Raw genomic sequence first — 14,158 nt, forward strand, 5'->3', positions numbered from 1 at the left:
TATTTGAGAGACAATAAGTGTTCTTGTGCAAATGTATTTATGTTTTCAATAAACATTGGAAATGAAATATAGTTACGTGTTGTCAACAATCTAAGCCAACCCTGTCTATTTTGCCCCATAGTTGCACACGCGTTGGTTTGTTGCTAAACAACCAACACGTCTATAGGAGAGAATATAGTATGGCCTACTGTCTGTTGATAGGTGATGAATTTCTGATGAAACTGCTGTATTTATTTCTTTCAGTATTTCAGCCCTGCCTGTGTGGGAGAACATTCTGTTGTCCATATTCCTTGATATTAGAGTGGTCTTGTTGCCGTTTCACATTCTCCTCAGCTGCTCATTGCGTAGCAGAGTAGAGCATTTGCTCCATTGCCACTCACAGGAAGTGATGTCACATCCACCGCCCACGCTGCCAACTATACTCCCTGGGGCGCGTTGCCAGGCAACCCCAAAGTGTCATTGTGGAAGTGTAATATCATCCAGAGGAGGAGGAGTAAAATGAGAAAGATGGCTTCAGTCCTACAACAACACTACATGTTCAAGGAGACCATGAAAGCTCTAGTATTGACAGACAGTGGGAGAAACGCTCAGCCTCCTACAGACCACAGTGTGTTTGTGTGTGTGTGTGTGTGGTACACATAAATGCATGGTTATTTGTATAGATAACTGTGTGTGCTGTGTGGTTTTGTGTGTATGTTTCGTGCCTTCTCTCTAGCACCCTCTCTCTCCCTTCGTCTCCATCTAAACCACCAGAGCCAATACAGTCCTGATTTAGTGGGAAATGTCCAGGTGGGATAGTGTATCTAGACCGGACCTAGCATAGTGTGTGTCCTATCCTAGACCTAGCCTGGCGTGTGGCCGAGAACCAGTGTGTGAGGCCGAGGCCAGCTTAGTGTGACTGAGACAGACTAGGCCGTGGTCATGGCTGTAAGCACTAGGCAGGATGAATGCCTGGCTGGTTGAATGACTGGCTGTGTTTGGCTGGAGGACTGACTGGCTGGCTGGTTTTCCTGGCTCCACTGTACTGTATTGGAGCATAAGCCCAGAGGGAGTCTTCTATCGCTTAACTAGAGACAGACTAGCACTGTCACAGCACATACAGTACCCTCTGTAATTATTAGGACAGTGGAGCATTTCTTCTTCCTTTGGCTCTATACTCCAAAAGTTTGGATTTGAACTCAAACAATGACAACAAGTTTGAAGTGCGGACTGACAGTTTTAATTTGAGGGTATTTTCATCCATATCAGGTGAAACATTTAGAAATTACAGCACTTTTTGTACATAGTACCCCCAGTTTAGGTGACCAAAAGTATTGAGACAAATTGACTTATATGTATTGAAGTGAGAAAGTTAGACGCACAAATATCATACCCCCAAGACATGTGAATCTCTCACCATTATAATAACAGGGGAGGTTAGCATTTTATTGGGGGGTATGATATTTGTATAACTGTAACTTTCCCACTCATCATTATTCACGATTAATTCAGGATTATCCATAATCATGGTAGAATCCACATTAATTTAGAAGTGTTTAGAAACATATTCTATTCTTAATTACAATGAAAGTGACTCCAAAATGACACAATACATTATTTACCATTAATTTCTATTGGGCACAAAATAATCAGAAACTCAACCAAAACAAACAGCAAATGCATCCAACAAGTTTGTAGAGTCACAAGCTTGATGTAGTTATTGTGTGCTATGAATATGGGACCAAATACTTACATTTAATACACATAAGTAAATTTTTACCAATACTTTTAGTACCCTAAAATGGGGGGACTATGTACAAAAATGCTGTCATTTCAAACCGTTTGCCCGATATGGATGAAAATACCTTAAAATTAAAGCTGACAGTCTGCATTTTAACCTCATAGTCATTGTTTGATTACAAATCCAAACTGTCGCAGTATAGAGCCAAAATAATAAGTGCCCTCCCAATAATTACGGAGGGCACTGTAGTTAGCTCTGTGTGCGTGTGTATGTGTGAGTACCTGTTTCAGAGTAGTTGGTGTTGTGTGAGAAGGAATCGACTTACTGCGTGTCTGCTCGTGTGAGCGTTGCCGTGTTTTGGAGCGTATCAGACAGAGCTAGAGAGCTTCTGTTGCTGTGTGAGAGAGTACAGGGAGGGGAGAGGGGAGGAGAGGGGTGGAGGAAGACAAGGTGAGAGATAATGTGCATGACAGAGGGAATGAGGGAGGAATGATCAGGAGCACACACAGAGAGAAGACAGGAGTACGGCCCCGGGAATGAGGGAGCTGTTGTATTATCTCGGTGTGTCTGATCTCAGGTTATGTAGGGCGTTTAGAGCACTCAGAACAGACATAGAGTACAGACATAGGCCTGTACAATACTAACATATACAGACATATACGGTACATGTCTAGGCTGAGGACTTCACAGTAGAGGTCTTCCCGGATCCACCTGTACCCGAATACCCGAGACCCAATCCGGGCCCCAAGCTAAACGTGCCACTGTTGTTGTTGGCCAATCATAAGTCATCAAAGCGGCAATAGGCTACATCCATAGAGCCTCCGTGTTAGGAGATATTTAATCAATGGAAGATGGAATTCAAATTATGGAATTAAAAATGAAAGGAGAATGATAGGCTAAACACCAAGAGCCAACAGCTAAGCTGCTACTTTATATTCTGAATGGAGTTGTTGTTGTTTAACTGTGCAGGACGAGAAAGCACATGCATTCTCAATTAGCCTAGCAGTTTGATGAAGTCAAGACAGGCTACATAATCATATTGGATGATAAATAACCTATCTATGGCAGCTATTAGTCTACTATAGTGCGAGTCTGCTTGGTTGGTTGCTGTCCATCTCCCCCTCCCTGTTCTGTGTCACTCGCTCAACTCTCTAGTAGCTACACACACAGCAAAGCCATGCCCGAGCTTCCTCTCTTTACATCTTCCCTCGCGCTTTCTGCTCCAGTTAATTAATAAAGTAGCTTAAAAATATACTTTTCTGCTGCTTCCTTCACTCGGATCGGACGACCAGGTCTTATGGACGGGTTAGTTGTCCTGGGTCCTTTCGGAAGGGGTCTCTATAAAAAATATATATTTATGCATATCGGGTCCAGATGTTGAAAGCCCCCAGGTCCATTTCGAATGGGTCAATGTTTTTGGACCGTGAAGGACTCTATTTCACAGTTCAATGAGATGGATGTGCCACTGGTGTTTTCCTTTTTGTAGTTAGGTAACGAAGTTCGGACGAGGGAAGAGACACAGGAGTCTTAGCATGGACTTATACAGTGCATTCGGAAAGTATTCAGACCCCTTGACTTTTTCCATATTTTGTTAGGGTTCAGCCTTATTCTAAAATTGATTCAATATTTTTTTCCTCATAAATCAGCACACAATACCCATATTGACAAAGCAAAAACAGGTTTTTGAAAATGTATTACAAATAAAAAACTGATATCAATTTACATAAGTATTCAGACCCTTTACTCGGTACTTTGTTGAAGCATCTTTGTAGCGATTACAGCATTGAGTTTCTTTTGGGTATGCGCTACAAGCTTGGACACCTGTATTTGCGAGTTTCTCCCTTCTCTCTGCAGATCATCTCAAGCTCTGTACAGGTTGGATGGGGAGCGTTGCTGACAGCTATTTCAGGTTCTCAGAGTGTTCGTCAGGTTAAGTCAGGCTCTGGCTGGGCCACTCAAGGACATTCAGAGACTTGTCCGAAGCCACTCTGTGTTGTCTTGGTGTGTGCTTTAGGGTTGTTGTCCTGTTGGAAGGTGAACCTTTGCCCCAGTCCAAGGTCTGAGCGCTCTGGAGCAGGTTTTTAATTGAGGATCTCTCTGTACTAGAGGTCGACCGATTAATCAGGAATGGCCGATTAATTAGGGCCGATTTCAAGTTTTCATAACAATAGGAAATTGGTAATTTTGGATGCCGATTTTGCCTTATTTTTTAAATAATTTTTTTACACCTTTATTTAACTAGGCAAGTAATTTAAGAACACATTCTTATTTTCAATGATGGCCTAGGAACGGTGGGTTAACTGCCTTGTTCAGGGGCAGAACGACAGATTTTTACCTTGTCAGCTCAGGGATTCAATCTGGCAACCTTTACGGTTAACTAGTCCAACGCTCTAACCACCTGCCTCACGAGGAGCCCGCTGTTACGCGAATGCAGTAAGAAGCCAAGGTAAGTTGCTAGCTAGCATTAAACTTATCTTATAAAAACAATCAATCAATCATAATCACTAGTTATAACTACACATGATTGATGATATTACTAGTTTATCTAGTGTGTCTGCGTTGCATATATTCGATGCAGTGCGCATTCGCGAAAAAGGACTGTCGTTGCTCCAACGTGTACCTAACCAATAAATCAAATGCCTTTCTTAAAATCAATACACAGAAGTATATATTTTTAACCTGCAATATTTAGCTAAAAGAAATCCAGGTTAGCAGGCAATATTAACCAGAGTGGAACATTAGTGTCACATCCTCTCTTGCGTTCATTGCACGCAGAGTCAGGGTATATGCAACAGTTTGGGCCGCCTGGCTCATTGCGAACTAATTTGCCAGAATTTTACGTAATTATGACATAACATTGACGGTTGTGCAATGTAACAGAAATATTTAGACTTATGGATGCCACCCGTTCGATAAAATACGYAACGGTTCCGTATTTCACTGAAAGAATAAACGTTTTGTTTTCGAGATGATAGTTTACGGATTCGACCATATTAATGACCTAAGGCTCATATTTATGTGTGTTATTATGTTATAATTAAGTCTATGATTTGATAGAGCAGTCTGACTGAGCGATGGTAGGCACCAGCATTCATTCAAACAGCACTTTCGTGCGTTCTGCCAGCAGCTCTTCGCAATGCTTCAAGCATTGCGCTGTTTATGACTTCAAGCCTATCAACTCCCGAGATTATGTGAATTGGCTAGCTAGTTAGCGGGGTGCGCGCTAATAGCGTTTCAAACGTCACTCGCTCTGAGACTTGGAGTAGTTGTTCCCCTTGCTCTGCATGGGTAACGCTGCTTCGAGGGTGGCTGTTGTCGATGTGTTCCTGGTTCGAGCCCAGGTAGCGGCGAGGAGAGGGATGGAAGCTATACTGTTACACTTGCAATACTAAAGTGCCTATAAGAACATCCAATAGTCAAAGGTCTATGAAATACAAATCGTATGGAGAGATATTAGTCCTATAATTCCTATAATAACTACAACCTAAAACTTCTTAGTTGGGAATATTGAAGACTCATGTTCAAAGGAACCACCAGCTTTCATATGTTCTCATGTTCTGAGCAAGGAACTTAAACGTTAGCTTTCTTACATGGCACATATTGCACTTTTACTTTCTTCTCCAGCACCTTGTTTTTGCATTATTTAAACCAAATTGAACATGTTTCATTATTTATTTGAGGCTAAATTGATTTTATTGATGTATTATATTAAGTTAAAATAAGTGTTAATTCGGTATTGTTGTAATTGTCATTATTACAAATACATTTTAAAAATCGGCAGATTAATCGGTATCGGGGTTTTTGGTCCTCCAATAATCGGTATCCGTATCGGTGTTGAAAAATCATAATCGGTCAACTTCAACTCTGTACCTTGCTCCGTTCATCTTTTTCAGCGGCAGGGACTGGGAGACCAGTCAAGATCGAGGCAAACATCCCCACAGCATGATGCTGCCACCACCATGCTTCACTGTAGGGATGGTGCCAGGTTTCCTCCAGGTTTGAAGCTTGGCATTCAGGCCAAAGAGTTCTATCTTGGTTTCATGGCCTGAGAGTTTTTAAGTGCCTTTTGGCAAAATCCAAGCGGGCTGTCATGTGCCTTTTACTGAGGCGTGGGTTCTGTCTGGAAACTCTACCATAAAGGCCTGATTGGTGGAGTGCTGTAGAGATGGTTGTCCTTCTGGAAGGTTCTCCCATCTCCACAGAGGAGCTCTAGAGCTCTGTCAGAGTGACCACTGAGTTCTTGGTCACCTCCCTGACCAATGCCCTTCTCTCCCGATTGCTTAGTTTATCCGTGCAGCCAGCTCTAGGAAGAGTTTTGGTAGTTCCAAACTTCTTCCTTTTAAAAATGATGGAGGCCACTGTGTTCTTGCGGACCTTCAATGCTGTAGAAATGTTTTGGTACCCTTCTCCAGATCTGTACCTCGACACAATCCTGTCTCGGAGCTCTGCGGACTATTCCTTCGACCTCATGGCTTGGTTTTTGCTCTGACATGCACTGTGAACTGTGGGACCTTATATAGATAGGTGTGTGCCTTTCCAAATAATGTCCAATCAATTTAATTTACCACAGTTGGACTCCAATCAAGTTATAGAAACATCTCAAGGATGATCAATGGAAACTGGATGCACCTGAGCTCAATTTCGAGTCTCATGACAAAGGGTCTGAATACTTATGTAAATAAGGTATTTCTGGTTTTTGTTTTTAATACATGTGCAAAAAAAAATTACAATTTGGTTTCGCTTTGTCATTATGGGGTATTTTGTGTAGATTGCTAAGAGAAAAAAAATATTGAATCTATTTTAGAATAAGACTATAACTGTAACGATCGTCCTGGAAAGAAGGTGACCAAAAATTCAGTGTGGTAAATGTTCATTGTAATTTAATAAAATAACCTGAACACTGAAACAACAAAAACAACAAAGAGAGTGAACGAAACGAAACAGTTCTGTCTGGTGCAACAACACAAAACAGAAAACAACTACCCACAAAACCCACGTGGGCAAGAGCTACGATAGACAGCTGCCTCTGATTGAGAACCACACCTGGCCAACCAACAAAGAAATACAAAATATAGAACACAGAACATAGAATGCCCACCCCAACTCACGCCCTGACCAAACCAAAACAGAGACATAAAAAGGATCTCTAAGGTCAGGGCGTGACAGTACCCCCCCAAAGGTGCGGACTCCGGCCGCAAAACCTAACTCTATAGCGGAGGGTCTGGGTGGGCATCTATCCGCGGTGGCGGCTCTGGTGCGGGACGTGGACCCCGCTCCACCTTAGGCTTGGCCCACTTAGGTGGCGCCTCTGGAGCGGGGACCCTCGCCGCCGACCCCGGACTGGGGACCCTCACAGCGGGCCCCAGACAGGAGGGCGACTCTGGCGGCTCCGGACTGGAGGGCGTCGCTGGAGGCTCCGGACAGGAGGGCGACTCTGGCGGCTCCGGACAGGAGGGAGACTCTGGCGGCTCCGGACAGGAGGGCGTCGCTGGAGGCTCCGGACTAGAGGGCGTCGCTGGAGGCTCCGGACTGGAGGGCGTCGCTGGAGGCTCCGGACTAGAGGGAGACTCTTGCGGCTCCGGACTGGAGGGCGACTCTGGCGGCTCCGGACAGGAGGGCGTTAGATGTTAGATGTGGCTTATTTGATCTGATAGAAGTTTGGTAATGCTTAGGTTTTTACCAGTCTAATGATATTAGGAGGACATGTGACATCCCGGCATCTTTGAGAAAAAACACTTTATCGGAGTTTTGCCTGTTGTTCACACACGTATCTGCCCTCTCATTGGCTAGAATGGTCCCACCTGATCTTGCCTCCTCCCGATTGCCTTCCATTTTTGAAGACATTTATTTTCATTGTTAGATCGACCACTTGAGTATCTGGTCAATATAATGGATCATCTGTGGCAAGACAGAGAGCTAGAGACGGAGAAGGGAGGAGGCTCAGTCACTATCTATATCTCTCTGTTTTGATCCAATAAACATGTTGATAAGAATACAGCAGGCTGGGGCGGACACACAGACAAACAGATATGCAGGCAGTCAGGCAGGCAGGCAGACAGGCAGGCAGGCAGGCAGGCGCACACACAAGAGAGAGAGACTGTATCTGTGTCTCTCTCAAACTGTACATAGCAGAGATCTAATGTATCTTCCCTGTCTGCAGACACTCTGACACGCACCCACACACACACACAACACACACACACACACCACACACACACACACACACACACACACACACACACACACACTGCATATCTGCACATGATGAGAATATTGAGTCACCACAGTTATGGACATATTAAAAGCTGATTCTCACAATACCAAGAGGGACATGATATATTATTGATTTAAGAATATATATGATTTAAAAAGAAATGTGATAATCCCTTATTGAGGTCGTTAGGTCATTCACTATGCTAAAGTATTATTTAAAATATGTGCTAATACTGTAGCTAATACTGTACTGCATGGTTACTTCCCATAAAATGTATGTTTTTGAAGTTCATAACTTAAATGTACTGCAGCCTACTTGAATCAGTCACTATTTGTCTCTAGGTTATGAAAGTGCATTTAATAAGGCATTAAGCAACCATGGAAACAATTAAATCATTAATTTTAAGTGAGGAAAATAAACCGAGCTGGACTGGTAATAACAGTGAAACAAAATAACTATTCTTACTTAATTATAAATTCTTTGTGTAATAATTCCTTTTTGCTTTAGAAGATGCAGGTGAGGAACACGGCAACACTGTACTGCACAACAACGCGCAGCGCACACACTCCTGAGGTCATTTATTTAGCACAGCAAGGACAATCTTTTATATTGATTGTTCATCAATTATTCAGAGACAGTTTCCATGAAACATAGCAGAGGGAAAGAGGAGAAATAGAGTCCAGTTTTCCTATTTTTTATCTCATTTAACAGTTTGTCCTGTTATCTTTATTTCAGGAAATCGTCATTAATTTGGAGGGATGAAGAAAAGAGGGAGACGAGTCCTTCAGAGGAGGGGTCTGATGAAGAGCGTCCGCTCGAAGATCCTTTAAAGACGATGACTCGGTGAGTCCTCCCCCAGTCTCCAAGCTGCAGTACGCAAAAGCCTTATGACGGTGTTATTGTGATTATTAAAGGCATGGAGTCCCTCCCCATGTCTCAAGACTACATCGCAGGTTCTTATGGCTGCAGAAATCTTATGATAGTGTTTTTTGTGGATGTGTTAAGGCAGGGGTAGGCAAATAATTATTTATCTATTGTAGTTATTATTATTGAATAGGCATGGAGAGGCCACTTCCTCAGTCTGCAGACACAGGCTTTATGTTTAAAGATTCATGTCATATAGACTGGTTCTTATGACAGTGTTGTTTGTGATAGTTAAAGCCATGGAGAGTCCCTGTCCTTGGGTTCTCTTGTTGGCCATGCTGATGCTGATGCTGAGTGGAATACAGGAATCACAGCTGTGGTATGGAGTCAAGTACAACCGGGTGGTTCAGAGTTAGTTCAGGGCCTAACCAACTCAAGAACGAATCAGCTCCAGTATAATTTACTGTTGTTGTTGTAGAGCTGAGGATTATATAGGGGTAGGCTATTCTATACCATGAGGAACAGTCCTTATCCGTAGACACTGGTGTTGAGTAGAGGGGACGATTGCTGCTGTTCCAGTTGACAGAGTATTCAGTGAGTGGGGATGAAAGACTACTCTCTTCCCCTGGTTGTGTCATAGTATGGAGCGACTGGGGATTACCCCCCCCCCCCCCCTGCCCATGTGTGGGTATAATTATCCTCATTATCCCCACCCAGTCTTAATTAGAGCTGTCTGAAGATGTCATTTAGAATGATTCTCCATTCCTGTCTGTTGCACTATAAGTGGTGGAGTTAGTAGACAGACAGCTCCAGCATCATCAACACAGGGGACCACTCAGCCTGCGAGGTAACCTGACAGGCAGGGAAGGAGGGACCCTCAGCCTGCGAGGTAACTGACAGGCAGGGAAGGAGGGACCCCTCAGCCTGGGAGGTAACCTGACAGGCAGGGAAGGAGGTACCACTCAGCCTGGGAGGCAGCCTGACAGGCAGGGAAAGGAGGGACCCCCCCTCAACCTGGGAGGTAACCTGACAGCAGGGAAGGAGGGACCCTCAGCCTGGGAGGTAACCTGAACAGGCAGGGAAGGAGGGACCCCCTCAGCCTGGGAGGTAACTGACAGGCAGGAAGGAGGGACCCCTCAGCCTGGGAGGTAACCTACAGGCAGGGAAGGAGGGACACTCAGCCTTGGAGGCAGCCTGACAGGCAGGAAGGAGGGACCACTCAGCCCTGGGAGGCAGCCTGACAGGCAGGGAAGGAGGACCACTCAGCCTGGCAGGCCCAGTCTTTTATGGTCAGCCTGGGTTATTCTCATCCACAGACACATTATTAGTTTCACTGAATGGTATTTAGTATCTCATTAAACTGTGGCTGTCATTAGCAGGGTCTCTCTGATGTGTTTTCCTAATAATAAACACTAAGCACACTTGAATGTCACACCTATTGCTGCGGAGTGCATACAACACACAGACACATGCACACACACTATTGAGAATAGACAGGACTGCCTTCGATGACTGCCTACATATTAACCCAGTAAAAACATAGGAACAGAGTTATACTGATATTTTGGCTGTACTGATTTTGATAATACAGACCACTCTGTAATACTAAACCTGTTTCCCTTACCCCCTGTAACCCGTCGGTCGAACCGCCAGGTGAAGAGGAAGAAGGTATGACAGAGGAGGGAGAGGCAGGGTGTCTGATGAGGAGGTGAAGGTCATGGTTAAAGCCAAGAGGACCAGCACTGCTGCAGCACGCAAAGAGCCAGCACAGCAGCTGTTTGTGGTGAGGAGATAACTGGCCTGGCCCAGCAGCATCAATAACTCTCAATAACATTCAGTTGATTCTAGAACCAGTTGTTTCCAACTCCCAGTCCTCCAGTCCCTGACAGTACACATTTTTGCTGTAGCCCCAATGAGTTGAATCAGGTGAGTTTGTCTGGGCCACAACAAAATGTGTACTGTTGGGGGTACTGGAGGACTGGAGTTGGGACACTGTTAAGACTGATAGGTTCTACAGTACCAAAACATTCAAAATTACATTCTTCATTGCTCTAGCATAGCCCTATCTAGTCTAATATGTGTGTTATAGCAGTACATGCATCTCAGGCCATACTTCATTCAGATATACATTGAAAATACATGAAACTGGTGTGTGGAGTATGAAAGTTGTACATGGGGCTGTTAAAGTGGTTTGTTTCCATCTTGTCAATGTTGCAGGAAAACCCCAGTGAGGAGGATGCTGCGGTTGTTGACAAGATATGTCATCTCGAATAGTCAAGAATGAGGTAGGAATTACAATCATTATCTTTAATGCCAACACTCACTCATACCACTCTTTGTAGTACCTATAGTATTTTAGTTTTGCAGTCAGTACCTCTACAGTCGTGGCAAAAGTTTTGAGAATGACAACAAATATTAATTTTCACAAAAAGTCTGCTTGCCTCAGTTTGTTATGATGGCAATTTGCATATACCGTAATTTCTGGACTATTAAGCGCACCTGAATATAAGCCGCACCCACTGAATAAAAAATATATGTATTTTGTACTAAATAAGCCGCACATGTCTATAAGCCGCAGGTGCCTACCGGTACATTGAAACAAATGAACTTTACACAGCCTTTAAACGAAACACGCTTGTAACAAAAATAAATAGGCTTTTAAACGAAACGCGGTTGTAAACAAAATTTTAAAAACAAATAGCAGTAAACAGTAGCCTACCAAGAAAGTCATTGGTCACTATCTTCCTCCTGTGCACTGAAACCACTGAAGTCATCTCCTTCGGTGTCGGATTGAATAGCCTTCAGAATTGCTTCATCCGATGTTGGATCGTTTTCATTGTCGCTCTCGCACTTTCATCCGGAGGCAAATTCCCCGCTGAGCTCATGTGCCCTCTTCAACACGCAGCAGTCCAGCCTTTCGAAACCCGTTGATGATAGTGGATTTTTGACAATGCTCCAGCTGTCAGGACCCACTGGCAGACTTGACCATAAGTTGCCTTCGCAGCGGCCCGTTTTAGTGAAAGATTTCTCCCCACTTGTCATCCAAGCCTCCCACTGAACACGGAGCGCCACCTTAAATGCACGATTTACACTGATGTCGAGTGGCTGCAAATACTTTTGTGTGCCCCCAGGAATCACAGCTGGAATTGATTTTGTCCTCTTGATGGATTCTTTCACAAGAACAAGGCATTGCTCGTGTTGGACAGCATGAGGGCCCACATAACAGATTCTGTGAAAGAAGCCATCAAGAGGACAAAACAATTCCAGCTGTGATTCCTGGGGGCACAACAAAGTATTTGCAGCCACTCGACATCAGTGTAAATCGTGCATTTAAGTGGCGCTCCGTGTTCAGTGGGAGGCTTGATGACAAGTGGGGAGAAATCCTTTCACTAAAAGGGCCGCAGCGAAAGAGCAACTATGGTCAAGTCTGCCAGTGGGTCCTGACAGCGTGGAGCATTGTCAAAAAAATCCACTATCATCAACGGGTTTCGAAAGGCTGGACTGCTGCGTTGTTGAAGAGGGCAGCATGAGCTCAGCGGGAATTTGCCTCCGGATGAAAGTGACAAGAAGCGACAATGAAAACGATCCAACATCGGCATGAAGCATTCTGAGGCTATTCAACTCCGACACCGAAGGAGATGACTTCAACTGGTTTCAAGTGCACAGGAGGCAAGATAGTGACCAATGACTTTCTGGTAGGCTACCTGTTTTATGCTATTTTTCTAAATTTTTGTACAAGCCGCGTTTCGTTAAAAGCCTATTTATTTTTTTGTTACAAGCCGTGTTTCGTTAAAGCTGTGTAAAGTTCTTTGTTTCAATGTACGGTTAGGCACCTGCGGCTTATAGACCATGTGGGCTTTATTTATGTTACAAAAATACAATAATATTTTTAATTCAGTGGGTGCGGCTTAATATTCAGGTGCGCTTAATAGTCCAGATTTACGGTATAATGCAAATTGCCATCATAAAACTGAGCAGCAAACTTTGTGGAAATTAATATTTGTGTCATTCTCAAAACTTTTGGCCACGACTGTACTTACCTTCTGCAATGCGGGTTTGATTGAATTCAGCCCTCTGTCTTTTCCTACTATACACTGAGTGCACAAAACATTAAGAACACCTTCCTAATATTGCACCCCCCTTTTGCCCTCAGAACAGCCTCATTTCGTCATGGACTATACAAGGTGTCAAAAGCGTTCCACAGGGATGCTGGCCCATGTTGACTCCAATGCTTCCCACAGTTGGCTGTTGAGCGTGAAAAATCCTGCAGCGTTGCAGTTCTTGAAACAAACCGGTGCGCCTGGCACGTATTACCACACCCCGTTCAAAGGAAATAAAATATTTTGTCTTGCACATTCACTCTCTGAAWGGCACACATACACAATCCATGTCTCAATTGTCTCAAGGCTTAAAAATCCTTCTTTAACCTGTCTCCTCCCCTTCATTTACACTGATTGGAGTGGATTTGACAAGTGACATCAATAAGGAATCATAGCTTTCACCTGGATTCACCTGGACAGTCTATGTCATGGAAAGAGCAGGTGTTCTTAATGTTTTGTTCACTCAGTGTATGAAGAGCTTTTAGTCTGTATTCTGTTCTATAATATTGGTTCCTCTTCTAGGTCGCTCCAGGAGTTATCATAGAAGTGGAAGAGTTCTTTGTAAAATACAAAAACTAGTAAGGCATTCTTTTTCATTCCAGCTAAGATAATTGCATGCACATTTTTTTGTATTTGTTTTCAACCGAAAAAGCCAAATACAGTATGTTAAACAGAGCGATGTAAGACACAGCTTGTCATTACTAGTTCTTGCACTACCACTTTGAGATGCCTTTGACTGAACTCACATGTGACCTCATTGTAGTTTCAGTAGAACAAAATCCAGGTCACTCTGAAATGAAGACTAATTTGGTGTGTAGTAGATTGTAAATCCTATACAAATGTAAAATGTACAAAATGGCACACAAATGGAACATTTAAACATAAAGTAAACATATATCCATTTGAAAGATGTACGACATCATAAAAGACATTCAAGGTTTATTTGAAGTTTGTACAATATGTGTATGTTCTCGTGCATTCCTTACTCTGTGTGTTGTCCCTCGGTCTCCTTCAGCTCCTACCTCCACTGTGAGTGGGCCGTAGAGCAGCAGCTGGAGAAAGACAAGAGGATTCAGCAGAAGATCAAACGTTTCAAGATTAAACAGGCACAGAGAGCCCACTTCTTTGCAGATGTAAGACCCTTTCACACCAGTGTGTGTGTGTTCGTGTGTGTGTGTGTTTGCCTGTTTAGCACAGGCGTGTTTGCATGCATCTCTGTAGTGTGCTTTAGGCCTTGATATGTTCATCCCACCCACCCAT

General features: G+C 43.6%; 1 protein-coding gene across 1 annotated transcript in view; it reads left to right on the top strand.

The window, feature by feature from the left end:
• The window catches only part of LOC112069862 (chromodomain-helicase-DNA-binding protein 9), a 118,979-nt gene that overhangs the window by 47,729 nt on the left and 57,092 nt on the right, over nucleotides 1-14,158 (top strand). Inside the window, 1 exon segment of the mRNA XM_070438754.1 lies at nucleotides 13,914-14,031. Coding sequence (XP_070294855.1) covers nucleotides 13,914-14,031 — 118 coding nt within the window.

This window comes from Salvelinus sp. IW2-2015, unplaced genomic scaffold, assembly GCF_002910315.2.
Source record: "Salvelinus sp. IW2-2015 unplaced genomic scaffold, ASM291031v2 Un_scaffold1136, whole genome shotgun sequence".
Taxonomy (NCBI): Eukaryota; Metazoa; Chordata; class Actinopteri; order Salmoniformes; family Salmonidae; genus Salvelinus; species Salvelinus sp. IW2-2015.